General features: G+C 35.8%; 1 protein-coding gene and 1 long non-coding RNA gene across 3 annotated transcripts in view; one reads left to right on the top strand and one right to left on the bottom strand.

The window, feature by feature from the left end:
- The window catches only part of PPP1R1C (protein phosphatase 1 regulatory inhibitor subunit 1C), a 129,438-nt gene that overhangs the window by 259 nt on the left and 101,785 nt on the right, over positions 1-27,394 (top strand). The window contains exon 2 of one of the 2 annotated variants that reach the window (XM_019931476.2): positions 1,502-1,562. In XM_019931476.2, coding sequence (XP_019787035.1) covers positions 1,502-1,562 — 61 coding nt within the window. Of the gene's footprint in view, positions 1-1,480; positions 1,563-27,394 lie in introns of both variants that reach the window. The other variant, XM_019931475.1, reaches the window with a different exon arrangement.
- On the bottom strand, positions 272-27,394 carry LOC141279164 (uncharacterized). Its single transcript, XR_012333041.1, has 3 exons — positions 27,331-27,394; positions 9,255-9,400; positions 272-2,169 (listed from the first exon to the last, which is right to left on the bottom strand). It is a non-coding gene; the product is annotated as an uncharacterized lncRNA (long non-coding RNA).

Here is a 27,394-nt window from a genome sequence, read left to right as displayed (position 1 = left end):
ACTACTGGCTAAAATGCAGTATTTCATGTGATACAAATTAGCACCCATTAAGGAAAAATGGTTATATTAGCAGTTTAGATTGGGATCCAAAAATCTGTTTGCTTTTGCTTATTAAAATAACAGGTTCAACATTTAGAGAAACTTCAAAATTTTTTTTCAAAATTAGCAAGCTTTTATTTTATTATTTATAATAAAATTATTTATTATTATTCATTTAACAATGAAAGCATTAAATCTTGGAATAATTTCAGATTACAGGCTTAATGTTTCATTTTAATGTTTTCATTGTGTATCCAAAGCAGTAATTATATGTAATATATTATAGGATCGCAGGTATATGTATAATTTAAGAAACATTTTATTCAGGTATTAAAAATGGTATTTTAACACAACCTGGATTTTTCCCAAGTTTAATATGTCTATATATCTTTAGTTCTATCTCTCTCCCTCTCTCATGTGAGATTGGTTTACTGTATCACCTTTCATATTCAGATTACTTAGACTCTTGATTCAATGGAACCACTCAAAAGATCATTTGTGGTAAAATTACAACAGTGAGGAGGCAAAAACAAATTTATGGGGTCTGCTACCTAATTCATTAATTTCTTAAACCCTAAATTATTCCTGAATCCTCTCCCAAATATTATATACAAAGTCTTAAAAGTAATTATTGAATCTGAGACTCTCAACTTCCTAGGATGTTTTGATAATCTGAAGTAGATTCACCCAAACTCAAGCCAGATAAATACAACCTTGAACATGTATCTATGTTGAATGGGGCATTGGTTCTATCCTGGACAAGATATCATTGTTTAAAATTTATTCACTATCCTACTGATTTGGGAATTTACTTATATATTTAAAAAGTCAAGGATACATTAGAAATTCTAATCATAATATGTTCCTGTAACTCCTAAAATAAGGGGAAAACCCCCCACACCAAACCTATTAGTTTTAAGTGAATTATATACTTTTGTAAGATCCATATTCATTCTTTCTATGTTAATTTGTTCTAAATAATACTATAGAAAATAAGAAAAGTTTATAATATTAATTGAAGTTAAGAACGTATGCTGTTAAATTTAACCTGCTGGAAATTTGAGTTTTCTAAGCTTCTCTTACCCCATTTAGAAATAAGTGTAATGGATCTCGAAAGCTTCATCAATTTATGAGGCTCCAAGAGAGCCACTAAAATGAGCAAGTCATCCCTGTACCTTCACTGCATATTAGTATTCAGTGGTATCATTTGGTTACATACAACTGTTTCTTTTCTGTGGAAATGCAGCTTTTTGATCAAAGAAGGTGATATTAATATCTGACAGTTCTACTGCATGGCTTTCTATTATTCAAAATAAAATTAGCGAGCGCCTACTGTGTGCCCCCCAGAAATTTGCTCTTTATGTTGGGAAAAGATGAGGATGGGACAGACTTGCAAGCTGTAGAGTAACCTGGAACAGAGTCTGACAGTCTCTGACCTTAGCTGGGCCTTTGTTGTTCACAGATCAGGAAAAGAAGACCTACACCAGCATCACTTGTGATTCTCAATGAACATAACCCCCCAGGTAAAGAAGCATGATGTCTTATGTACTGATGTGACAGAATAGAATTGTTTGAGGAACATCAAAGAGCATGCCATTGCCAACAGATTTCAATTCGGGATTTCAGTTAGCAATAATCTAAAAAGCTAGTCTATACAATGGATCATAAACAAAATCAGAAATAGATATTATGAAAACTGTCTCAGTCAACTGCCTGCTTTTCCTCTAGAATGACTTACTGGTGACGATATGCTATGAAATGTTTTGTTAGCAATCACTGTCATGTGTTCAGGTGTTTGCATAGAATCTGGTTCAGTGCTTATTAATGAGCCTGGTAGAAAGTTGTTTAATTAGGTTTCATAGCTCAAATTGCAGCCCTGGAGATGCTTATATCTTTACAGAGTTGTTTTTTAATCAAAGGTTATCATGGGGTGGGCAATGAGCCAGCATTGGCTACAGCTTTGATGCTGATGTAATCTCTGAATAATGCAATTGACAAGTAACCAGATCAATTTTCAGCACTGCCCATTTGGGAGCCATTCTGAAGAGTTGCATCCATTTGTTGAGGTTTTATTCTCCATTTCCCGTATAAAGTAAAGCTGCATTATTATTCCTGATAAAGGACTATGATCTGCAACACACAAACATTATGTACTTATTGAATGGGGGTGATTTTAATTTCACATTTAAGCTCTGTTTCTAGAAATACAAGTAAGACAGCAAAGGTCACGGCACTAATTTGTATCCAGGCAGGACTTGTTGGATTTTTTGCAGGTATAAACAATAAAGGTGGCTAAAAAGAGTTTAGTGGAAACATAGTAAGTGTAATTACAGATTGTAGTGAATGATTTGTTTTAAGAACACTGGGGCAAAACAGTCTTTGACTTTTTCAGATTCCTTTCTAATTAGAGAAACATATACAAGAAAGTAAAATTCTAATAGCATATTAGTCATGGAGCCCAAATACAGAAAGATGTTCAGTTGTTGGGAAACAAATAGGCAAATTTATTCTGCTGAAAACAAAGAATTATAATTTGATGCTGTATCTTTAAAGTGCTATAGCATTTTAAAATCATTTTCAAATATATTATTTCACTTAATAAATATAACTTATATTTGGTTGAATAAGAGATGCAACTGGTAAGAGGTGCAAATAAATAGAAGTAAATAAACATAATAATGAAATCTTTTCATATTGGAGGTAATTTTAGAGCAATTTTCCATCACAGCCTTTTCCTCATAGTGGCAGACTTCTCCACAGTGTCCTAGAACTTACCTCGCTATGCTAACCTTGAAAAGTGTTGCCCAAAGATATAACAAGAAGAACAGAATCTTCATAATTTCATCTGTACTAAATACTTCTTTCCTATCCAACAATTCTTTATGTTTCAAATATTATCTGAACATTCTCTATCAACCAAAACAAATAACAGCAACAACAAAAAAACTTAATTGTTAAATGACCTTGTTAAAGCAATTGTTGCTTTTAGCCCTCAAAAGCAATGTGTTCTTTGACAAATAAAAATCGGGTGCAGCTTTAAATCCTGGTAAATAAACAAATCTCTTCAATTTATTGAAATTGCCCAGGACACATATGAGTATTCTTGGAATCACCTATCATTAATGCTCTTTAAAATTCAAGTCCCTGAAAATCTTTCTTGTGAATTAATGAAGCAAAGAAAATTAAATTTTCCATTACAGAGACATAATTAACAAACCTTTCCAAATTCATATGATAAGATCAGTATATTGTAATCATTGTTAAATGAATTAGACATGGCTTACTTAAAAAAAATCTTTTCAGGAGTTTGCAGAAATAGTCTGTTATAAAAGAATATTTGAAAGAATGATTTAATTTTAGATTAGAAATAAAGGAAATAGCAAGATATTTCAACATGTAAATCCAGATTGTTTGCTAGTTCATCTTTGCCTGTGTAAACATATAGATGAGGTGGGCACCTGATTGGTAAGATTCCAGGGGCAACAAAATGTCACATCAGTCCCTTTCTAACCAACAGCCTAGAATTCTCAGCAGTAGAAACACGAGGGAAAGTTACATAACCTGTTAAGGATATATCCTCCGGCATAGATTAATCAATTTAATTCAAAATAATGGGACACAAGACTAAAAATGTTAAATTGAAGGCATCACACCTGAAAAAGTTTAAAAGCAAAGGGTGTGTCTTTATGGTGGAGAGGGCAGAAACAATGTTTGCTTCTTGGAATGACTCTAAACAGCCAATGGCAGTAAAAAGGTACTAGAAGCCAGAGATGCAGGGGTAGAGGTGCACCAAAGACAAATTTCATCTTTTTCAAATGTTTTCTAGGGCTACCAGTTTGACCTTGTAGCAAACTGCTTATCTTTCAGAATTTTTAATCTTCTGAGTAAGTGCCTATTTATGATAACCTCTCTGAGGTTATACAGTAAGAGTCTCATTGTCTCGTCTTGTACTATTTGCTTTTGCTCTTGTACAATATGTAGTTAACTGGTTTGGTTTCTATATTTTTATTTAAAGGGATGACTATATATAAATCTTCTCTATTTAGAAGTAAATGGCAATGTCACTTTCTGCAATTTATTTCATCACATTTCTAGATTTACTTAAACGTTACTTGTATTTACAATAGTAGGCTTATGAGAAGACTGTATATTTATTTGGCTACCAGTATTAGAAACCTAGAATTGGGAAAGAACTTCAGAAAATACCTAATCTAACCACACTTCTTCATGAAAGATACAAAAATCGACCCAAGTCCCTGAGACTTGCTCCATTTTGTATATATCAGAGAAGAATCCATAGTTACAACTAGTTTTCAATGAGATCAAATAATTTTACAAGTTAGAAAAGTTTCTTATGAAAAACTTGAGTGATGCCCCACTTTATTCTAAAATAACTCTTCATTTACTCTTGTCAATAAAAGTTCATGTATTCACCTTTTAAAAAAAAATATTTATTTATTTATTTACTTACTTATTTATTCGTCTGCACTTGCGGGCTTGTGGGATCTCAGTTCCCCAGGGATTGAACACAGGCCACAGCAGTGAAAGCCCAGAATCCTAACCACTAGGTCACCAGGGAACTCCCTACTCACGTTTTTAAATACATAAGGCAATTCTTCATTACCTTCTTTTCTGGATTGAATATTCCCAGCACCCAATAAGGGCCTTAATGAGCTCTATCCAAATTCTCCTTGTCTCTAGGCCTTTGAAGCCTAGAGCTGGACACAGTCTTCCAGTAAAAAGCCAGATTAGAACAGGCCTTCTGAATATTAAAGTTTGTGGCATCCATTCTTTTCCACTTGCTGTTAGGCAGAGACAATATGGTTACAACTAAGTTTAATGGACCTGATGCCTATTGAACATGAGTGAACTGTAAAAGGCCAGGAGCTTACTGAAGATTTGGATAAGTACACAGGAGTTCTGGCATCATTTAGAAGTTTGCTGTACATCTAATAAGTGGGACCAGACACATAATGTAAAATGGGGGATATTTATTGAACTTCCTATCGCAGCCAAATTTGGGGGAGACTGACTTTCTCTTCAACACTTTTCGCTCCAAATATTCTTAGAAATGAGGAATAAAAATAAAGCATTTTCTCACATGGGCCATGTTAGTAAAAATTACTTAATAATGAGACATATGAATTCAATATCTCACCATCTCCTTTCAATCTTGAGAGTAAGTCTAGTCAGTAAAGAGAACGGGGATTTCCAGTTGATTGGGTTATTTGTCTCCACACACTGAAAAAGAAGCCACAGTCCGTTCTGGAAGTAGCATGTGACTTTCTAAATGAGGCTTGCATTTTAGGAATTTGACAGTAAGTTGACTAATAAGATTTTCAAGGCTCTGTATTTAAAATCCTGAGACACTGGATGACACAGAATATTGCTGGACTCAGACTGAGCTGTTCAAAGCAGAGGGGCTTCAGAAATTTTCAGTGATGTGAGGTTTTGCAGGGTCATCAAGTTAAAGTGGACATTTATTTCTAGTGTTAGGGCATTCATACGCAAACAGTCTCTCTTCATGGAGACCCTGTATTTTACAAAATGAGTGATTGGTAGGCAATGGGCACCCTGAGTACAAGTTCCAGGAATCTCACTGAGGATTTTCCTGGGATTCTTAAGGATGGGTAAGACATCATCAGTCCCACACCTGGAGGGGCCTGTCACCCGCAGGGACCTCCAATCAAATGTGTTCAAGTAAAAGCTGTACTGGACCTATAGTCCATACAGTTTTGTTTCATTCTTTTTTCTCATCTTCCTTGGGAATATGGCTGTAATTCATTCTGATCTACAATTGTCGTTGATTGTTCAGCATTTATTTTGCCTTCTGAACATTAATGACAGTACAAAAGAAAGAAAGGTCCAGTGTTTGAAGACTCTTCAAGGTTTAACTGGTATGAATTTCTGTCAGAAAAGCCTATTTTTTTCTCCTCAGCATTTATTTCTATAAGTTATGGAATGCCAAACCATGCTGAATGAGTTAAAGATAAGTAATGCAGGGACTTTCCTGGTGGTCCAGTGGTTAAGACTCTGAGCTCCCAATGCAGGGGGGACAGATTCCATCCCTAGTTGGGGAACTAAGATCTCACATGCTGCACGGTGCAGCCAAAAAAAAAAAAAAATTTCAAAGATAAGTGATGCATGTGGCTTTCAGAGGTTCATGTACCGTACAACTGATTGACTTATTTTCCTATAACTATTCAGTCTGTGCAGCCAAATAGCCCCATCAATAGGAATAACTGTGAGCCAAAGATGAGGTTCCAGTTCTTAGTCATGCCAAAGTTTGCTATACTATAAGTGTTCAAAGGACTAGTGTAATCTTCAAACTGAATGGAAGAAAAATGAAAGGGCAAATTATAAAACTATGAAATAGTGCTGTTTTATTTCAGCAAGATTACTACTTTTGCTCATTTTGAGCAATAGCATATACTGCTCATCTTTTACACTGAGTTTAATAAGAAATAGCTTAGTGAAATATGAATTATGGTAGGTTCAATTCACTTCCTTTTTCTTGGTCTCTGTTTTCCTACTTGTGGGGATTATAGCAGGTGAAAATAACCCTAAGGTACTTCTGCATAATGTTGAAAGGCAGTGTTTGTAGTAGGTAAAGCACTGCCTTTGGAGTAAGACTTGGGTTTGAATCCCAGCTTTGCCGGTTTCTGGTAGTGAGTCATTGGGTGTGCAGTTGACCTCTGTGGGCTCAGTTTCCCCCTTTTTAAAAGAGGACATCGAGGTATAAGAAAATGCATAGCACAGTGTCTGCAACCAAATAGATACTGAAGACATGCGATCCCCCTGTGTCATTAGATCCATGCTGAGTTCTCCTAAAACCTGCATTTCCTTTTTTTTTTTTTTTTTTTTTTTTTGCGGTATGCGGACCTCTCACCGCTGTGGCCTCTCCCGTTGCGGAGCACAGGCTCCGGATGCGCAGGTTCAGCGGCCATGGCTCACAGGCCCAGCCAGCACGAACCCGTGTCCCCTGCATCGGCAGGCGGACTCTCAACCACTGCGCCACCAGGGAAGCCCTAAAACCTGCATTTCTTATCAGAAGATGGCCCAGCTCTTTTCCCTTCCTGACTGCATTAGGCGGTGTCAAACAGTGTCCCCATGAGGCATTGGTTCTTGATAAGAGAAAAGATGTACCATAACTCCTAATTCATCAGGATAAGAATACACAATTATGGAATTGTTATGGATCTTATACTGTGGTATTTGTTCAACTGACCATGTCTGGTTTACAAACATAATTTTCATGAAATATGAGTCCTTGGGAATATTTTAAAAATAAGCATGCTACTGATGTCTATAAAGTTATGAAAAAATATATTGCAAGTAAGACATCTTTGTGAAAGATTTGTATTCAATCAAAAATGCAATTCATGGGAATTCCCTGGTGGTTCAGTGGTTAGGACTCTGTGCTTTCACTGCTGAGGGCCCGGGTTCGATACCTGATCAGGGAACTGAGATCTTGCAAACCACTTGGTGCAATCAAAAAAAAGGAAAAAAATGCAATTCATATCCTAATAGTATGTGGAAAGAAAGAAGACTGACAATGGAGTATAAAAATCCTTTAGTGATATCTATGAAACTCTCATTTGATTGCTCTCATTTGATTCCACTCCATTTGCTCTCACTTCCTTCCATACACCATTCCTGTGCTATATTCTGGGTAAGCTTTCTTCCTTTGGTTCCTCCTTTTGGTTCCTTTGCCAACTCTTAAGACAGCCTAGACTGACTCATTTGTGTAAATCACTCTCCATGTTTTCCAATTAATCTTATTTAAATTGCAGCCTGAGACTCATTTAAATCTCAAAACTTTCCCCTAACTAATCTGATTCATTGTTTGGCTTTGTTATTCCAATACTCTCCTCTCACCTGCAACTCTTGAAGGTATTTATTGATTTATACATTCAATTCAATTAAGTATTTACTGAGTCCTTATTCTAAATCCTCGAGGAACATGTGGACTAGGTAACAGAGGATAATACATCTGGATGAACCAGGATACAATTGTAATAACAGAAATTCCAACAGCTCAGACCACAGTAAGATTAATTCTGGCCAAGACATAGAGGCATTTATTTATCATGCTCACTATTCTATGAAACATTTGTAAAACTTGTCTTCATCTTTTGGCTTTAAGCTTTTAAGAATTGGCATCAGAGCTAAAATTTTACTATTTATTCCAAACTAGTAGCATAGATATAGCTACTCAAAACTAGTAGCATATCTAGTAGATATTAGATGCCCACGGTCTATTAAATTTAAATGGATAAAAAAATATATTCTCAAATCCAATGGCAATCTATTAAACTTTTCTGGGCACTTATTCTGGCTAAGGCACAGTGTTAGCTACTCTAGGGGATAAAATAGGTAAGTCACCATCCCTGACCTCATGGAGAAACCTACCTGAGGCATAATTTGACACATGTATATATATTGGTAGTAAGATCAACAACATGTGGCAAAATACAAAATATATTTCAATTCAGTGCAGAAATGTTTACCATAGGATGTTTTGGGTGATTAGGTTATAATGTTGTAAAATACGGTACAGAGACTAGATGCTTGATAAATGGCAACTCTTATTTTGGAGAGGCCGGCATGTACTACTTAGGAATAGAGGTGTTGGAATCACTCAGGCTTGAATCTGGCTCTCAGATGGCTGCTTACTGCCTGTGTTACCCCAAAAAAGTGGCTCATCCTTTTAAGGCCCATTAAAAGTGGGGAAGCTGGGTTCACGAGGCTCTGAAAAGCTTGTTTTTTTCAACACTACCAGATTTCACTCAATATAAAATATATTCATTAGAAATAAGGCTATTCTGCATCCACCGAATAAACAGATGCACATTTTTGTGTCTACATAATAGTACACATGGACAGCACTGTAATCAGCTGTTCTGGGAGCTTAAGAGCACATTCAATTTCAAATTTAAGCTAGAAAAAGTTTCTAACAGCTCTTTCTAATTGTTTCTATTTCATAATCATATTCAAGGAGAACAGTAAATTACCAAACCTCTAACAAAAAATCTAACCAAGCTATGTAGTTAATAGAGAAGGGTTATGTATTTATTTTAGAATTGCTCAGGAACAAGCTTTCAAGCTTTGGGATTTTCTATCCTTTCTTCCACCATTTCTATTCATGACTTTGACCAAGTAGTGATCTGATGCTGTTCCAGCAATACCAGACACAATTTGGTAGCAGAACTTACCAGGGGCTAAAGCTGAAATGTCCGCACAGGGTCCAGGCAGGTGACATAGATGCCTGCCTGGGCTCCGTGTAGGAGGCTGTGAAGGGTACCGTGGTCTATTGGAGGATGCAAGCTCCATTCAAGGCTGTCAAACTAAACAGATAACACTACAAAGAAAGAAAAAAACACTGTAAGGGACGGAAGCACCTACGTGGTAAGATTTTAGAGATGCTGGAAAATATCTCCCTAAATCCGTTTCCATACTACCTGAAATTCTACCTTTTGAAGTTGTTGTTAATATTGTTACTATATTCTATCTTTTGAAACACCAGTACTGTGACCAGATGTAACATATTGTCCTGGCAAGTAGTCTACCTGGAGCTCAAAAAGCCTGAGGTGGAGAGAAAGGAAGGTCCTAGAGCAAATGTCCCAGCTGCAAGGATTAGGGCCCTCCGAATTCATCTTTTCCCTCCCAGTCTGTTTGCTGTTATTGCCTTCTCCATACTCGTCCCCTTCATATCTTCCTTAGCATTTCAGGGGCCCCTGAACGTGCTGGGAAATTTTAAATCTGTATCTATGAGTCTTTTCTGTGTTATGGAAAGAAGATTATCTTTGAATTTAACTCAATGATTTTGTATCATTTAGGGTAATTTGATATAGTAATTATAGCGCTTAACAAGGCTATTTGTGAAATAAGTTGCCAAAACCTGCATCATCAAAGGGAGATATCTTGACAGTCTGGTTAGAATACAATTACAGTGCAACCTTGGCAATAATGCTGAGAAAAAAGTACTGTGAGAACTAAGAAAAGCTAGGAAATTTGTAATCTTTCTGGGTTTGTTGTTGTTGTTGTTTCATTCTCTGGGAGCAATTTTCCTTCATTACGGGAAACAATTTTCATAATCACACTCTTTACATATAAATACATATTGACCTGCTCATAAAAATAGAACTGAGTGCACAAAATGGAAGAATGAGAACAACAGTTATTTTGGAATCCAATTTTTAGAATAATTTGCCTCAATATAACATCAGTTTATGCTTTTTTTCCCTGTCTGTTGAAGAACATACTATTAGAACACATATACACAATAGATATTTCCATGCACAAACACATGTACACATGCTTATATAAGCCAAATATACAACTGTGTGTAAAAATATCACAGGCTATTTATCCATATAATAAAATCCACTTGCACTAAGTGACCTGATTTCAAAAAGGCTAGCACCTACCAAAGTACCTAGAAAAGCTTCATGAATTCAGGTTACAAATGGAATAAAGCTAATAGTTATTATTTAAATTTCTAACCCTTTGAAATTGAAACCAATAAATCAAAAACTAATCACATTTGAAAACCCATGAATAAAAAACATTGAAATTACTGGCATAGATTCAAATGGTGAGATTTGTTAAATTATTTTTTTAAATCAGAAGAATATTTTAAAAAATAAGTTACATTTATTGAATATTAGTTATTTTAAGACTATTCTCTCATTTTGGAGGTTTCCTGTGCCCATTTTCATAATTCATGAATACAGGGAGAAGTATTTTAATTAGAAACAGAAAGTGAGCTCCTCCAACTACCACCTGAAAATCAATGTCTAACTGAAATGTGTCCCCTAAATTGAAATCAACATTTAAACTTCTGACCTCAACATTTCTGTTAATTGTATCTCCATTCCTCTAATTGCTGAACCACACAACCCTGGAATCAGCTCTAACCCCTCTCTCTCTCCCTTGCCCCTTGAACCTATCAATGGCTCTTCTGCTGATTCTTCTGTACGGGTTGAATCTATCTCACTATATTTTTATTTTCTCTGCTCAGTCTAGGCACTTATAGCTTTATTCCAAAAGAATACAGTAACTTCCAAACTGCTTTTCCATTGCTTTAACACTGGGAGGTGGTTTTGTGTAGAGTTAAGAGCCCTAATTTCAGAATCAATGAACATGGCATGACTTAGAATCAAATCATGGCATGACTGAATATCTGAGTCTTAGTTTCCAATTCTGTGAAGCACGGATCATGGCAATTCCAACACTGGTCGTGTTGCTGGAGTGAAGCAAGATGATGTATGCTAGCAACGCGACTGATGGGAGATTTATTCTTTCCCCATCCTAATCTGTGTGAAAGGGTTTTGGCAGACAATTATATAATGGGTGATTGGTTGGCGAGCTTTACTTTTCCAAATGGATCTGTTATGAGCTCTACTTTGTATACTACAATATAATTTACTTGTCCTAGTTTTTAATTAGCCATAGCTAAGAAGAAGAGTAAGGCACGTAAACTTGTCTTATGATGAGCTCATTAGGTTTCATCATAATGTGCACATTATTCCTACTTCTTGCTTTAAGTAAGTCAATCGACAGATGAATGGATAAAGATGTGGCACACATATACAAGGGAATACTACTCAGCCATAAAAAGAAACGAAATTGTGTTATTTGTAGTGAGGCAGATGGACCTACAGTCTCATACAGAGTGAACTAAGTCAGAAAGAGAAAAACAAATACTGTATGCTAACACATATATATGGAATCTAAAAAAAAATAAAAAAAGGTTCTGAAGAACCTAGGGGCAGGACAGGAATAAAGATGCAGACATAGAGAATGGACTTGAGGACAGGGGGAGGGGGAAGGGTAAGCTGGGATGAAGTGAGAGAGTGGCATGGACATATATACACTACTAAATGTAAAATAGATAGCTAGTGGGAAGCAGCCACATAGCACAGGGAGATCAGCTCGGTGCTTTGTGACCACCTAGAGGGGTGGGATAGGGAGGGTGGGAGGGAGACACAAGAGGGAGGAGATATGGGGATATATGTATATGTATGGCTGATTCACTTTGCTATACAGCAGAAACTAACACACCATTGTAAAGCAATTATACTCCAATAAAGATGTTTAAAAATAATAAATAAATAAGTCAGTCATTTCCACCGTAGTCTATGGAGTCTTTATTATACAAATTGTTGATAACTGTACTAAAGTTGAGATTTAAAAAATGAACAGAAGAAAGGAAAATAGTTGTGTTAGATTATGGCTGGCACTGCAGCTTTATATCTATTTCCTTCTTTATTTTTGGTGGAGGACTTGAAGGCTGAACAGGAACTTTGTTCATTTGCCATAGGTACCTTCCTATTGAAAATGGGCAGCGATTTCCGATTAAGCAGGACAGACTCAGACTAGATTTGCTTTCCAAAGCACTCTAAGGATTATCCACTCTCCCTTCATGGATCCTAAATACAGCCCACCTGCCCCCAACGATTAAAATGCTTTCAAGAAATAATGCCAGAGACCCACTCACCAACACATTTCAGTGAAGTAAAATGTCATGAATGATTGAGCTAAAATGTCTCATCTCAAATTCTACCACAGGTCATTTTACTTTGTGAATAGCCCAGAATTCCTGCTTTACTTAGCCAATGAAGGGCACCTTTTTACTCAAGGTCTTGGAGACAGCTGAAGATATTTTCATACCCTAATTCTGCAGTCCACTGACATCATTAGAATCAAGGCAAACACCAGCTGTAACATTTATATGGACAGTTACAGTATAAGGGACATATGTAAAATACATTTTGAAGTACATTTAGGACCTAAAAGACAAAATTACCTCTAAGCTACAAATAAAATAATTTTTAAAAACCATATAAGCTCAAAGGCAAGTTTAAAGAGGTTGATAGTAATGTATCTCACCTTTGGTAGTTTTCTAATTTGCAAACCTATTTCACTTATAACATATATATCCCCAGCAACTCTGTGAGATGAATATTATAACCTCCATTTTAGAAAAAGCGTGATAGATGAGCTGCTCAATGTCAAAGAAGCTAGTACATTAGTGGGTCTGAAATTTAAACTCACATTGTCTATCCAAGGTCAGTGTGCTTTCCACTACATTAATAACACTTTTCTCTCTACAAATAAGCAACATTATACCCTTACTATTTTATTTCTGTCTTCCTCATGGAAGCAATTATAAGCAAGTTCTTCATTGTAGCTTGGCCAAGTGAGATTCTGTTTGATATGACACCAGAATGTATTTCTTTCCATTCCAACGTGAGTTTGTTTTAGAGTGGTAATTCTACACCTTTTTTTTCTTTTCTTGGATAATTTATTAGATAAGAGGACTTCAGAGTTGTTAATACTAGATTTTTTATTATATAAGCAAAAAATCAGATTACCAAACAGAAATATAAATCTTACCCATTATTCCATTCTTAGAGTTAGACCTCTTTATTTATGCATGTGTCCATTTGCCTATTTATCTGTACTTATTAAGAAAACTAATTGTCTTAACTTAAAACATTAGTTGGAGGGCCAATGGTTTACACTTGGATCCTAGTTGACCAAGAACATGACCAATTTGTACATATACTGGGATGTCGTCTTCCCTTCCTATCAACTGTAGTTCGTATCCTCCTAGACTCAAATCAAACCCCCCTTCTTATATGAAACCTTCATTGACCACTCCAGCTGGAAGACTTTATTCCAGGAGAAGTAACAAGTCACTGGATCCATTAATTCATTTGCTCCCTGCTCCAACTGATTGTTGATGACTTTCTGTCATCTAGTAATGCCCTGAAAAAATGAATTATAGAATAATTTTTTTTTTTGGCTGTGTCGGGTCTTAGTTGTGGCATGCAGGATCTTTTGTTGCAGTGCACGGGCTCTTCGTAGCAGCACGCAGGCTTCTCTCTAGTTGTGGAACGTGGGCTCCAGAGTGTGTGGGCTCCGTAGTTGTAGCTCGGGGGCTCAGTAGTTGTGGTGCATGGACTTAGTTGCCCCAAGGCATGTGGGATCTTAGTTCCCCGACCAGGGATCGAATCTGCGTCCCCTGCATTGGAAGGTGGATTCTTAACCACTGGACCACCAGGGAAGTCCCAGAATTAATAAATTTTGATGTGAGTCAGGAGAAAAAAGATTGGGTCACAAGGCCCTTCCGTGTGTATCAGGCTTTAGTTAAGTATTCTCTGGGTATCAGGGCTGCGGAAAAGGGCTCCGAGGATCTGGGAGAATGACTGGAAAGATGCCTTACTATGGAGGGAAAATAGAGACCATTTAAAACTAACCTGATTATTTCACAAAGTTTATCCCCATCCTAACATCTCACAAGTACCTACAAATGATGACTCACTGGATCGTCATGAGTTCTTACATTAAATATTTATGGAAATAACTTAAAGTGGCCTTTGCTCTGTAACACACAACATGAACAAAATTCTTGGAATCATCTCAGCAAGGATACATTTTAGTAGTAGAGGACTTGAGCTAGTTGTGTTGTTTTCGTATAGACATGCTTTGAATTAAACACCACAGGCAACCGGTGACTGTGGATACATAGGCAATTTTGCATAATGATGATTTTGGGATTTCTTATGTTTTACAGGACAATTTAAAGCCTGAGTATGTTTTGCCTAATGACTAATTTTATTCTTTGGTTGTCTTTAAATTATTTGAACCTGATTTTAAAATGTCAGTAAAATGGTAATGGTGGAAAAGAGAATATATAATCAATTTGTCTGCTTTCTTAGAAAAATATAGGGGTTCAAGAGTTCAATTCAATACCAGCAAACAGCAGCAGTCTTTATGCACTGAATGAATGGCCAGATACTTTCCTTCTATGCTAACATATGTGACCAGATGAATAGGGGCTAGGTCTTCTTTTCATTTTCTTTGAATAGTGAAACAAATCTTTTACCTGGTAATTTTCCTTCCACTATTTTCTTTTCTTTAGCAATAAGCTATCAGGGAAGAGTTAGTAACCTGCAGTCAATACTGGAAAGCAAACAGTTCATTACTTACCAAAAGCATTTAAAATTATACAACTTCACTGAAAAATCCATTTGATTGGTTTGCAAGATTTGTACGTAAGTGAAACTTAATGACTGCACGAAAAATAATTTTAGAGTGGACCTTGCACCTTATTCTTCCTTTCCCTCACTTTTTACACAAAGAAACCATAGAAACAAATTACTTTTGGCCCCAGTGAATTATTTGCAAACATATCTGTATTTAGCTTCACATTACAGCATTCCAGCTGCTTTATTATTTTCTGACTGAGTCAGATAAAATTTGTGTTTTACGTATTCCTGTTATCTGGGTACGTATTAACATGTCTATCATTATGGGCTACTGCTGGTATATCACGCCAAAATAAGCTCATTACAGGCATCAGCTCCATTTCCTCATTTCTAACTTAGTTTGACATTCTTCTTGGCAAATTTTCCAGACATACCACAATCCATTTTCTGTTGAGATTTTTTTTCTCTTTTAATATTAAATTTTTCTGTGTAGCAGCTAGAAAATGAGGAATCGACCTCATTTTTTTTTTAAGCTATAGACTTAACATTTCACTGCCGTGAAAAATCTGAAAGGCTTTAACATCAAGCTCCTTATGAGAAAACAGCTTTCTTAGATATGAAGTGAACTTGAAACTTTGACACAAAATAAATCGAGAAGAAATAGAATATGACTTCCTACTCCAAATCTTACATGCTAAGGAAACAAACATACAAATATGCAAACCGAAACAAAACAAGACAAAATAATAAACACTTAAAACATCATTTGTATGTAAGTCATCAGATTTATGTTTTTATTAATAATGTAATTATTATGTAAAAATTAATGATTCCTTGCTTTTAAAGTACAGTACGTAGATTTTGTTTTTTATTAATAACTTTGGTTCAATGTTTTGATGAAGAAAAAAGTTACTAAGATTAAAAAAAGCACCAAAATGATATTTCAAAGAACTAAAAACTAAAATATTTGTTTTTTAATAGTTTATTAATGTGCTTCATGACCTAGACTGATTTACATGCTTTAAACACTCCAAATCCAAATTACAAATATAGAAATATTCATACTAATTGCCACCAAACATTTGGTAGCTGGAAGCATATACGAAAAAAAGTCTGTTTATAAGCTCACTCTGAGTATCTGTACATAACCCCAAAATATGCCATCAATCATCTTACTGGACAGAACTGATCTGTATTTTGTCCTATGGGACAAAAATAGTAAGGAGCTTCCTTTGGAGAGAAGGGTGGTGGTTAATAACATTGTGACAAGTATCAACACATCAGAATGAAAAAGAAGTACGTAAACTGTCAGCATTTTAAACTACTGTGATAAAGTCCTCTGTAATTTGTGCTTATATTTGAGATGTATGCTACATATTCTTGCCTCATCTTTTCCAAACAGTACTCTTGTATTTCACTGCATTTGCTCCTCTCTGCTCCTTATGGAATAACACTTAGATCCCTTAGCCTGATATACAAGATCCTTGACAGTCTGGGTTGAACCAAATTCTCCAACTCTACTTTATTCCTAGGCCTGAACCTGTGTCTCTAACAAGATTGGCTACTTGTTCTCTAACAATTTCCACCTTAAATCTTTGAATAGAAAATTTTTTCCTGGGTTTCCCTGGTGGTGCAATGGTTAAGAATACGCCTGCCAATATAGGGGACACGGGTTCGAGCCCTGGTCCTGGAAGATCCCACATGCCGCAGAGCAACTAAGCCCGTGCGCCACAACTACTGAGCCTGCACTCTAGAGCTCGTGAGCCACAACTAGTGAGCCCATGTGCCACAACTACTGAAGCCCGCATGCCTAGAGCTCGTGCTCTGCAACAAGAGAAGCCACTGCAATGAGAAGCCTGCACACCACAACGAAGAGTAGCCACCGCTCACCACAACTAGAGAAAGCCCACAAGCAGCAACAAAGACCCAACACAACCAAAAATAAATAAATAAATTTATTAAAAAAAAAAAAGAAAATTTTTTCCTACTTAGAATGCCCTCACCACTACTTTATTTTACTAAATACTTACGCTTTTTAAGATGCTCAGATTTATCTCATTTCATTCATTTCTGGACATGGACATTTATCAAAAATATAGCTTCTAGCAGCTCAGAGCTGAAAAAATACTACTAAGTAGAGTTCAGTTAGGTAGTAGTGTAAATTCACAACTTTCCTATATTCTACTACAGCTGGACATTCAGTCTGTGACATCTCCAACCTAATAAACTCAAGTCAACCTCTATGATTTTTGTTGAATTGCCACTTTTTTTTTTCTGAAACTAAACCTTATCATTTGGACTTGATAAAAGAGTAATTAATCATTGAAAAAAGGAATGCTCAATAGCCACCCTAATTTCCACTGAAACCATCCTCTTCCATTAATTTTGTTTGAAAGGATTATTTTTGACAAGCAAAGGAAAGATGCAGTAAAATGGGTAAAAGCCATGATATTGGTTCTATTTTGGTCTCAACTCTCTGCAGGATTACTTTCTCTAGGGATCCCAGTGGATGATTAGTCAGATTCCACTTGACCATTTCCAGTGATAGGTTTAGCTCTTTTTGAAGCATCATGGTTATGACTGGACAGCTCTATTTGTTAGAAAGTTATGCCTTATATCTAGTTGGAATATCCTTCTTGAATCTTTCAACTACTGATCTTGGTATGTTCTTCTAAAGGATTTCAGAAAAAGTGTAATACTTCTTCCAACTGAGAACACTTCATATGTTTGGGGACAGGCATCTCGTTTACCCTCAGTTCTCTCTTGACTAAAATTTTCAGTTACATTTATCTTTTTTAAATTGAAATATAGTTGATTTACAATATTGTGTTAGTTTCAGGTGTACAGCAAAGTGATTCAGTTACATATATATTTTTTTCAGATTCTTTTCCAATATAGGTTATTACAAGATATTGAATATTGTCCCCTGTGCTGTACAGTAAATCCTTATTGCTTATCTATTTTAGTATAGTAGTTTCTATCTGTTAATCCTATACTCACATTTATCTTTATGATTGTGATATGGTTTTCAGAAATCTCACCATTTTGCTCCCTAGTGATACTCATATTTTTTAGCATAGTACCCAAATTTCACTCATTTAACTGTTAGTTACTGAATATCGACTACAGGCCAGTGCCATATATATATATCTAAAAAACGCGAGGATTCACAATAAAAGGTGATGGGGTTTGTGGTAGCAGAAATATAGGATACTTTAGAAGCACACAGAACACATAGCCCAGTCAATATGGCTTAATGGAGGAAGGATGTTTGTGCTGAAACCTGAAGGAAAATGCAGGGGAGACTATTCAAGACAGAGGGGAAAACAGGGACAAAGTCTCAGAAGCAGGGCAAGGCACTGCAGATTCAAGGAAGTGAGAGGAGTCCAGTATGATGCAGTGTGGAGTGGCATCGGGTAGGGGTGGAGATTAGGCAGGCACCATGTTGGGGAGCATCATAAACATTTTAAAGGAGTTATGATTAGGACCCACCAAATGGTTTTAAGCAGGAGAGCTCACATGTTCAAATTTTATTCTGAAATGGTCCCTGTGGCTGCAGATAAAAAATGGATAGGAGGCAGAAGGTCTGAGTGCATGGGAAGTCAGTGGACCTGATTAATTGGATGGCAGAGGGGGAGATGGTAATAACAAAGAAGTTTGAGTTATGGCTATAGATGCTGGAGCCTTTCCTAAAAACACAGTGCACATTTGGAGGGGGGTGGGGAAAGGTGATGAGCTCAGAATGGAACACATTACTTTGGATACAGTGGATAAAAGAGACAGCTCTCATTCAAATTCCATATGAAATATTCATAACATTCCTGGAAGTAATGCCTCAATAATGGAGCCACTAGTATTAAAAACCAATTTTCTAGAGCCCTTTAAGAGTAAACACAATGTTCTTATAAAAAGGAAATGTTTACTTAGTAATTATTACCTTAATAATGTTGGCAACATATCTACTTTAGGCTCAGTATAACTACCTGAAAAACAATAATTGCTCTTAATCATTAAAGGTCTCCAATTAAACACATACATTATTAGCCAAGCAATTCTGCTCAGCTACTCACCTCTACTTATCTGCTGAGTCACTAACCTGCTGCCAGACAATCCGGGGCGTGGGTGTTATCCTCGGTCTGACGACTGTTCTGTATGCATGGGCTCCAAGGAATAGCCAATCCTAAACTGTATGGCCTCAGTTCAACACATCTATTTAAATTCAAAGTCCAACTGGAGCAAAATCTTAAATTCTTCTTTGATGAATTATATACACTTCTCATTTTCAATATCTAGCAAATGAGCATGTGTGGCTGAACAAGTTATCTAAGTATGGATCTTGGAAGTTTTTAAGATTTATAAAGTTAGATGCAGCAAATTGTTTCAATCTGTAAGTGTATTTGTTATTCGCCATATAACTACACGTAATTTCTGTCATTTCTGTTATTTATGCCATTATTTTCTTTTTTTTTTAGAGGATTATTTTTTTGACTATTTATTTACGGCTATGCTGGGTCTGTTGCTGTGTGCAGGCTTTCTCTAGTTGTGGCGAGCAGGGGCTACTCTTCGTTGTGGTGCACTGGTTTTTCTTTGTTGTGGAGCATGGGTTCTAGGTATGCGGGCTCTGTAGTTGTAGCACGTGGGCTCAGTAGTTGTGGCTCGTGGGCTCTAGAGCACAGGCTCAGTAGTTGTGGCACACGGGCTTAGTTGCTCTGCGGCATGTGGGATCTTCAGACCAGGGCTCAAACCCGTGTCCCCTGCATTGGCAGGCAGATTCTTAACCACTGTGCCACCAGGGAAGTCCCTATGCCATTATTTTCAAGTCTCAAACAAATGCCTGACTATACTATCTACTTTGTCATTCTCTTGTTCTCAGTCCTTTCCACCTCAATCTTAGAAAAACTGTATTCTAGAAGTATGGTATAATCACAAGGTATAACCTTTGGAACCAGAAAGACCTAGGCCTGAATCCCAACTCTGCCACTTATTAGTTCTGTGACTTTAAGCAAGTCGGCCATCCTCTTTGAGCTTCAGTTTGCTCACATACAAAATGTAACTAACACTATCTACTTCACTGAGTTGTTTTAAAGATGAAAATAATGAATGAAAATGTCTTACATTATAGCATCTCAGAGCCAATAACAGTAATAGTAAAATATTAATATTTTGGAAATTGTTGAAGCAAAGAGTTATGTGCTCTTTTCCTTCCTCAACTGGAAATCTTGCCAATCTAGTCATTGTACTTATTGGTTATGTCTGATGGTCATTTTATTGATTTGGGGAGGAAGTGTCCCCAAAGACCACTGGTTAAAATTTAGGTACTGGCAATTTAAAAATCACTGAAAGGAAGTCTGGCCTAATACCTGCTTTATTGCCTAAGATTTTACTAAACAAAATAAAAACAATGGTATTTGGAAGTAAGGCTTTGGTTATGAAAGATTAAAGACATTTACTTTGACCTTCACTGGAACATTCTGAAGACTTAAAAAACATTGTCTTTCAATTTCTTAGCTAGAAAATAAGGATTAGATGAGAGGGACTAAAAGTGGATTTCAAGTTAATCAGATGGTCTAGAGCATTGCCGGACAAGACGACTTAAAATTAAAAAAAAAAAAAAAAAGGTGGTGCTTTGGCCAGTTTGTCTACGTCTGCTGGTGATGCCCATTGGTTCTCAGGACTGAAGGATAAATATTATTGTTGAATGTGGTTACAGTTTTGAACAAAATTGCATGGACAAATTTTAAAATCATCTTTAAAATTTCCTGGCATTCTTTCTGTCTAATCTTTTCTTTTATTAACAGCGGCCTTGAGTTTTAAGTAGTTTCCTCTTATAAGGCAGATGTGTTGAAACATGCACATGGAGCCATGTGCCATTATGAGTGAAACACAAAGAAGTTGAAACCCAACCCTACACTTGAGGCATTACTGAGATATTTGAAGTATTACAATAAAGCAATAAGCTTAACGTTTTAAGCAATGATCAAAGTGAAAACCATGGGCTGAAGAAACACTGCAGTATCAGGATGTGAACGGGTTAAGCTGGCTTCTCACTGCTGGTTAAGGGTTTTCAGAGTACTTATCATGGTGGTCTTCCAAACGAGGAATTGGTCTTCCAAATGAGGAATTTCCTTGTCTACAAGGAACACTGGTTAGGTGGTTGCCTATATTACTGTGTTCCATCTATAGAAATTGTTTGCTTTTTGTTACCTTATTTATGTGGTAGCAACATGGGAAAAATTAAAACAAACAAATAAACAAAAAAGCCCCACAATAACCTGTGTACTGGAAGTCAGGAAATCTGGATTTTTATTTCCAGCCTGCCATGATTTGGCTGTATGGAAGGGTTAATCACCTCATGTCTTTGAGTGTCATTTTCTGTATCTATGAAATGAAGAGATTTGATGAAATGACATCTTTAATCCTTTCCCTGTATTGAAATTTAACAATTTTTATAGTTATTGTTGGATTTACACACACACACACTGTCTATCTACATACATATTCTAACACAATACATAATTGAATGCTCATGGTATTCCATTATCCTGTGACTGCATATTATGGCTTCTTTATTTAGAAAATACCAGTACCGGTACTACTACTACTACTACCTTAGTTACATTTCCTTTAAAATCCAAATGTCACTTAATACCCAATTAAAATTCCATTCAAAGCCTGAATTTCACAGGAGAGACCACTTAACATAGACCCCCAAATCTGCCTTGTACATAATGCTTTGTATAGAATTCTACGCTTTTGCAAATAATGCCACATTGAGGCATATGATGATGGAAATAAAAGAACCCTGGGTAATAGGGGCTTTTGTCCTGTCTTCCACTAACCAACTAACGTTGGTAAAGCATGTTTCCTTTCTTTTCTCAGTGCCATTTTTTTTCTCCATTAGTCAGTAAACACATATTGCCCTAGGACTATGAATTTTATCTGGACCTACTGAAAAATGTAGGGTTGAAAATTCTAAATGGATTTAGTGTATTTATAAATATTTCAAAATATAAATCAATGTATTTGCATAAATGTCTACAAAATACAGTGTCAGCTAGTTATTTGCAACTCAAAGAATGTAGTTATAAACAGATCATATTTGATGTGAGCTGAGTATGATATGCTTGATATATATTATGATATAGGATAGGCCCTCCAAGTCAATGCCTATGCCTTTGGTAAAGGCAAATTGGTAAAGAGGGACAGACTGAATGTTTTCAAAGGACACTCTCATCTCTAACACTTTACAATTACATATGTTCACTGTTTTTAAAAAATGCTTTTATTAAATTCTTGATGGTTTTCAATCAAAAACAACTTAGAAAATGTACTTTTGCAATAAGTTTACCTTTGAAGTTAGTAGAGCAAAGCATAAGGGTTTTGGAGTAAGGTAGATGTGGATTTGTATCTTAGCTTTACCACTCAACAGTTAAGGGATCCAATAAGTGACAATAGTTTTCAAACCCAGTTTCTTCCTCTGGAAAATAGTACAGGGCTATTCATCTTATGTGAATATGAGATGAGGGTTAAACGAAATTATACAGTTATTGGGACACGGGAGTTTCTTAATGAAATGTTAGTTTCCTTTCCTTTTCTTTTTTTGTTTTTTTATAAAAATTTTTTTTTAGATTTCACATATGAGAGAAATCATCCAGTATTTGTCTTTCTCTGTCTGACGTATTTCACTTAGTATAATGTCTTCAAGGCCCATCCATGTTGTCCCAAATGGTAGGATTTCTCATTTTTTAATAATAGAATAATAGTCCATTATGTATAATATAATATAAAATATAATATATAATGGAATGAGATATATATATATATATATATATATATCCACAACTTCTTTATCCATTCATCCATCAGTGGACACTTGGGTTGTTTCCATGTCTTGGCTATTGTAAACAATGCTGCTATGAACATGGGGGTGCAGATATCTTTTGGAGTTAGTATTTTTATTACCTCTGGATATATTCCCAAAAGTGGGATTGTTGGATCATATGGTAGTCCTATTTTTAATTTTTTGAGGATCCTTCATACTGTTTTTCATAGTACCAATTTACAATACCACCAACAGTGCACAAAAGTCCCCTTTTCTCCACGTCCATGCCAGCATTTGTTATCTCATATTTTTCATGATGGCCATTCTAACAGGTGTGATGTGATATCTCATTATGATTTTAATTGACATTTCCTTAATGACCAGTGATATTGAGCATTTTTTTCTTGTACATGTTGGCCTTTTGTATCTTCTTTAGAGAAATGTCTATTCAGGTCCTTAGCCCATTTTTTTAATTGGGTTATTTATCTTTTTGCTATTGAGTTGTATGAGTTCTTTACATGTTTTGGATATTAACTCCTTATCAGATATATGGTTTGCATTTTTCATTTTAAACAAAATTTGATTGATTTGGCATTTTTAAGGAGATAATATGCATATTTGAAGGAGAAACTGATTACTATTTTTATAGCTAAAACATGTTAATAGTCTAGCTTCTTTAACCATAGGCATCATTTAGTCAAAGTATCTAATTTTGTCTTTGTTTCTGATAATTAACTATAAGAATCTGGGTTTCTGATTATGTGGTCAATTGTACTTCTCCTTTTATTAACTACTTAATAGTAGTTAGACATCTCTTCAACTTTTGTGTCATTTAGTAGGCTGGGCCCTAAAACATTAAGTTTGTGTGATTCATAGCCAAATTTCCAATTATAAAACTAAAGTTTTAATCTCACTTTCATCCATGATCCAAAAAGAACCTTTGCTTGTCATCACAAATACATGATAGTATATAGTTTACCCATCTTTGAAGAGGTTTAGCCATCTTTGAAGTCTTTGCCAAATACCTGGTAGGCGAACAGATTTTGTTTCCACTAAAGGTTGATGTTCCAAGTGGACTAACTTCATCTTCAGGTTATTTATTTATGTATTCATTTAGTATGAATTTAGCCATAAATTAATAAGCTGAGTAAGAAAGCTACATTTCTGGGAGCCATATATATACAAATATATGTACATATCATATGCAAATGTATATGTACATATATGTATATAAATATATGTAATCAAGATATGTCAACACATTCTGGAGTTAATATTTTACATTTTCTGAACAATACAATCAATAGAATTCTAGTCTATGTCTGTTTCCAATTTGCTTAACATGTTGATAAACATTTCTAGGCATTTGTTTGCTCATACATAAAATGAAGGAGTGTCCTATCTATCCTTGAGGAGATGAGACCAGCATGGGCTTTCACAGTCAAGGCTAAGTACAAATCATGGTCTGGCTAGGGTTTAGATGCTAGGTGAGTATAAGGATGATACTGGAAGTTTGTTCAACAGAGCAGATTTGAGGTATGACCAACGTCAGAAGAGAAAAGCAAAACCTTTATGCATGTTTGGAATCAAGGATAAAACGTTCAGGTCTGTGTGTGTGCATGCATACATCATCACTCACATTCAGGGGAAGGGAGGATGGAAGTGAAGAAGTTTTATTTGTCAATTATACTTTAATAAAGCTGGGTGGGGGAGAGAAAAAGGCAACTGAAAAAAAAGAAGAAAGCTGGGGGCCTGGGTGGAGGTTTTCATAAGTCTTAGGTAGACCCCTAAAGTGGAAATTGCTCATTGCTTCACTGGAGCACTTCTTAGTGTTCTATTTGGCAAAATACATTTATTCACCTCCATGTATTTAATAGTTTACTATGGAACACGTTGTTTTCCTCGAAACTATCATACTGCAGTCCCTTTGTAGTTTCAAAACAGATGTGTGACACTAAAATTCTAAATTTCTGGGATGTCAACAGAAGAAGAAAAACCATGCTCTTTTGTTTTGCACTGTAAAACAATGTGCTATTTATGTTGATGAATGGTCATTATTCTAAATTAATGTCAGTAAAAGAACATGGTTATAGTTTAAGTTTTTTGAGAACTTATCTCCATTCAGACTAATCAGTTGATTTCCCTCAAATTTTATCTTTGTGATCCTATTTTCTTAAATAGTTAAAGAAAAAAGTGACAACAATGTAAAAAAAATGACTTAACACTATACCTCTTGGCTATAATGATCTACCTAAATTAAGGCAAAATAAAAATATTGAGAATGTTAATTACTGAGCCCAGTTTTTGTATTAGGTGTGCTAGGTAAAACAGATTGCAAGGATCTGACTTGTGAGCTTATAATCTAGTTTTAGGAAACAAGACAAGGAAATGAGAACAGTTAATAGAGGAAAGAAAAAACAAAGGAATTACAGTGAGACAGAAGATGATTCATTATTGAATGATGTCAGCAGTAAATGCTCTAAGAGTTCAGAGGAGTGAGAACTCTCAGAAGACTGATGTTTGTAGAACTGACTTTATAGAGGAGCTGGAGTTTCATGACAGACATAGCTTGTGGAAAATCATGGAGGTAGAACATGTGAAGATGAACACTCAGGTCAATTGGATTGGAACTGATGGTTATAGGAGACCAGTGAAAATGTATGTATGTGGAAGCCAGCATGTGGAGGGGCGGGATGAGAAATTCTGAAGTTTACCGGGATTGTATGAGCTAGAGCATGATGTGATCAAATAAAGCTCAGTCCTGCAGTATGCGGTATGGAACGAGGAATGGCAGGAAGGTCAGCTGGGAGACCAATGGAAGAGTCTAGGAATAAGCGAGAAGGATCTAAACTGAAGGATGGTGAAGTAATGGACTATAAAAGACAAATGTCAGACATTGAGAAAAATGAATCAACTGCCTGAACTGACAGCCTGGATGGGTGTGAGATGATGAATCTAAGAGAGTAAAGCAGGACTCCAGGTGTGGGTAGTAGAGGAACTGGGAAATCTGGAGGAAGGAAATAATTTTGTGATCAAAATGTAGTCATAATGTAAAAGTAATGGTTATGTAGCTACTTTATAATACGTTACACAAATTTATATAGTGTATGTGACATGTACATTACTGATACATTGTTATTATATATTATAGTTATAACCATATTTGTGCCATGATAATATGTTTATACACAAAGACCCAACTTTAAAAATAAAACCCAATGATAGACTATTTAAAAATGAGATTCCTTAACAGAGTAGAGGTTTATACCATCATAGATGCAACTCGTATTTTCCTAGGTCTTGCCAGCCTATGGCTATAGATAGGATCTTATTTATAACAGTTCTTAAATTCCCTTGTGTGGTAGCCATTATCTACTAATGTGCTCCCTCAAGCCCCACGCAAAGTGCTTTCCCCAATCAAATATTTCACCCTTGGGTGAAGCATCACATGTGTAGCACTTCTCATTATTTTTACTGGGCACAGCTGCTCCTACTTTGAGCTGTTTTAACCACCAGGCACATCTTTTTTTCAGTTTGTAGCCACCCTCAGTCCCGAGCCTCTAGGAGATTCAACGGCACCATGCTTTGTTTAGTCAACAATGTCTCTCTCTTGGTATTAACCTAATAGTAGGCCTCCAAAATACTTGGGAGCAAGTTCATTACAGAGTATGGTAATGTGTCTCTTTCAGGTTTTAGTTACAGCTCCTTTCCCCATTTTTGGATGAGGAGATGAATTCAATGAGATTGAGCAATGTGGCAGATACCATATGACAAATCAATGGCAGACCTGGAATTCGAACTCAGATCAGACTACAAACCCTGTACTCTTAACCACAGAGTTTTTAATAATTATAAGTGTCATGCAGTCTCATCAAACAGCACTGAAATAAGCTCTGGGGATCAGATCCAGAGGTTTATCAAATCAACAAGATGGAAACAGAAATCCCTGTACCAAAACCAAGCTTAGTAACTAATTTGGTAAAGTAGGCACTAATTTCAAAGTAGGCAGTGGCTTACAAGTACATCTCTATAAGAGCAGCTTAACAATATCAGATATATTAAACAATTGAGATGCTTAAGAAATTAGTTCCCTGAAAATATGAACATGCTGAAACTGGTTTAAACAAGTTAGATGTTTGTTTGACATTTAATATTGAAGATTCATGAGAAACATAATTAGTTCTCAGATTGGAGCATATTACAGACAACTGAAGGAAAGATTAAAAGGACTACAATACCCTATATGTATTTAAATTAAAATAGCATTATTTTTGATTTGATAAATTGTTTTAATGTATTTATAAATATTCATACTGTGAATCTTGATAGGAAAAATCTGAGGTAAGTAGATTATATGTTTTAATTTTCATATTATCATTGCACAGAATTAGAGGAAAGAAGAAGATCTTAAGCAATAAAAAATTACTAGATTCTAGGTTTGGGGATTAAGAATGAGAAAGACTATACAACCTTTACTTTTCTCTTTTTCTCCTCTGAGAATGACATGAGGGTTCTTCTTGACCGCAGGGGATCT

Source organism: Tursiops truncatus, chromosome 7, assembly GCF_011762595.2.
Source record: "Tursiops truncatus isolate mTurTru1 chromosome 7, mTurTru1.mat.Y, whole genome shotgun sequence".
NCBI classification, from domain to species: domain Eukaryota; kingdom Metazoa; phylum Chordata; class Mammalia; order Artiodactyla; family Delphinidae; genus Tursiops; species Tursiops truncatus.
The sequence above is the reverse complement of the archived record's forward strand: the minus strand, read 5'-3'. Positions and strand labels throughout refer to the sequence as shown.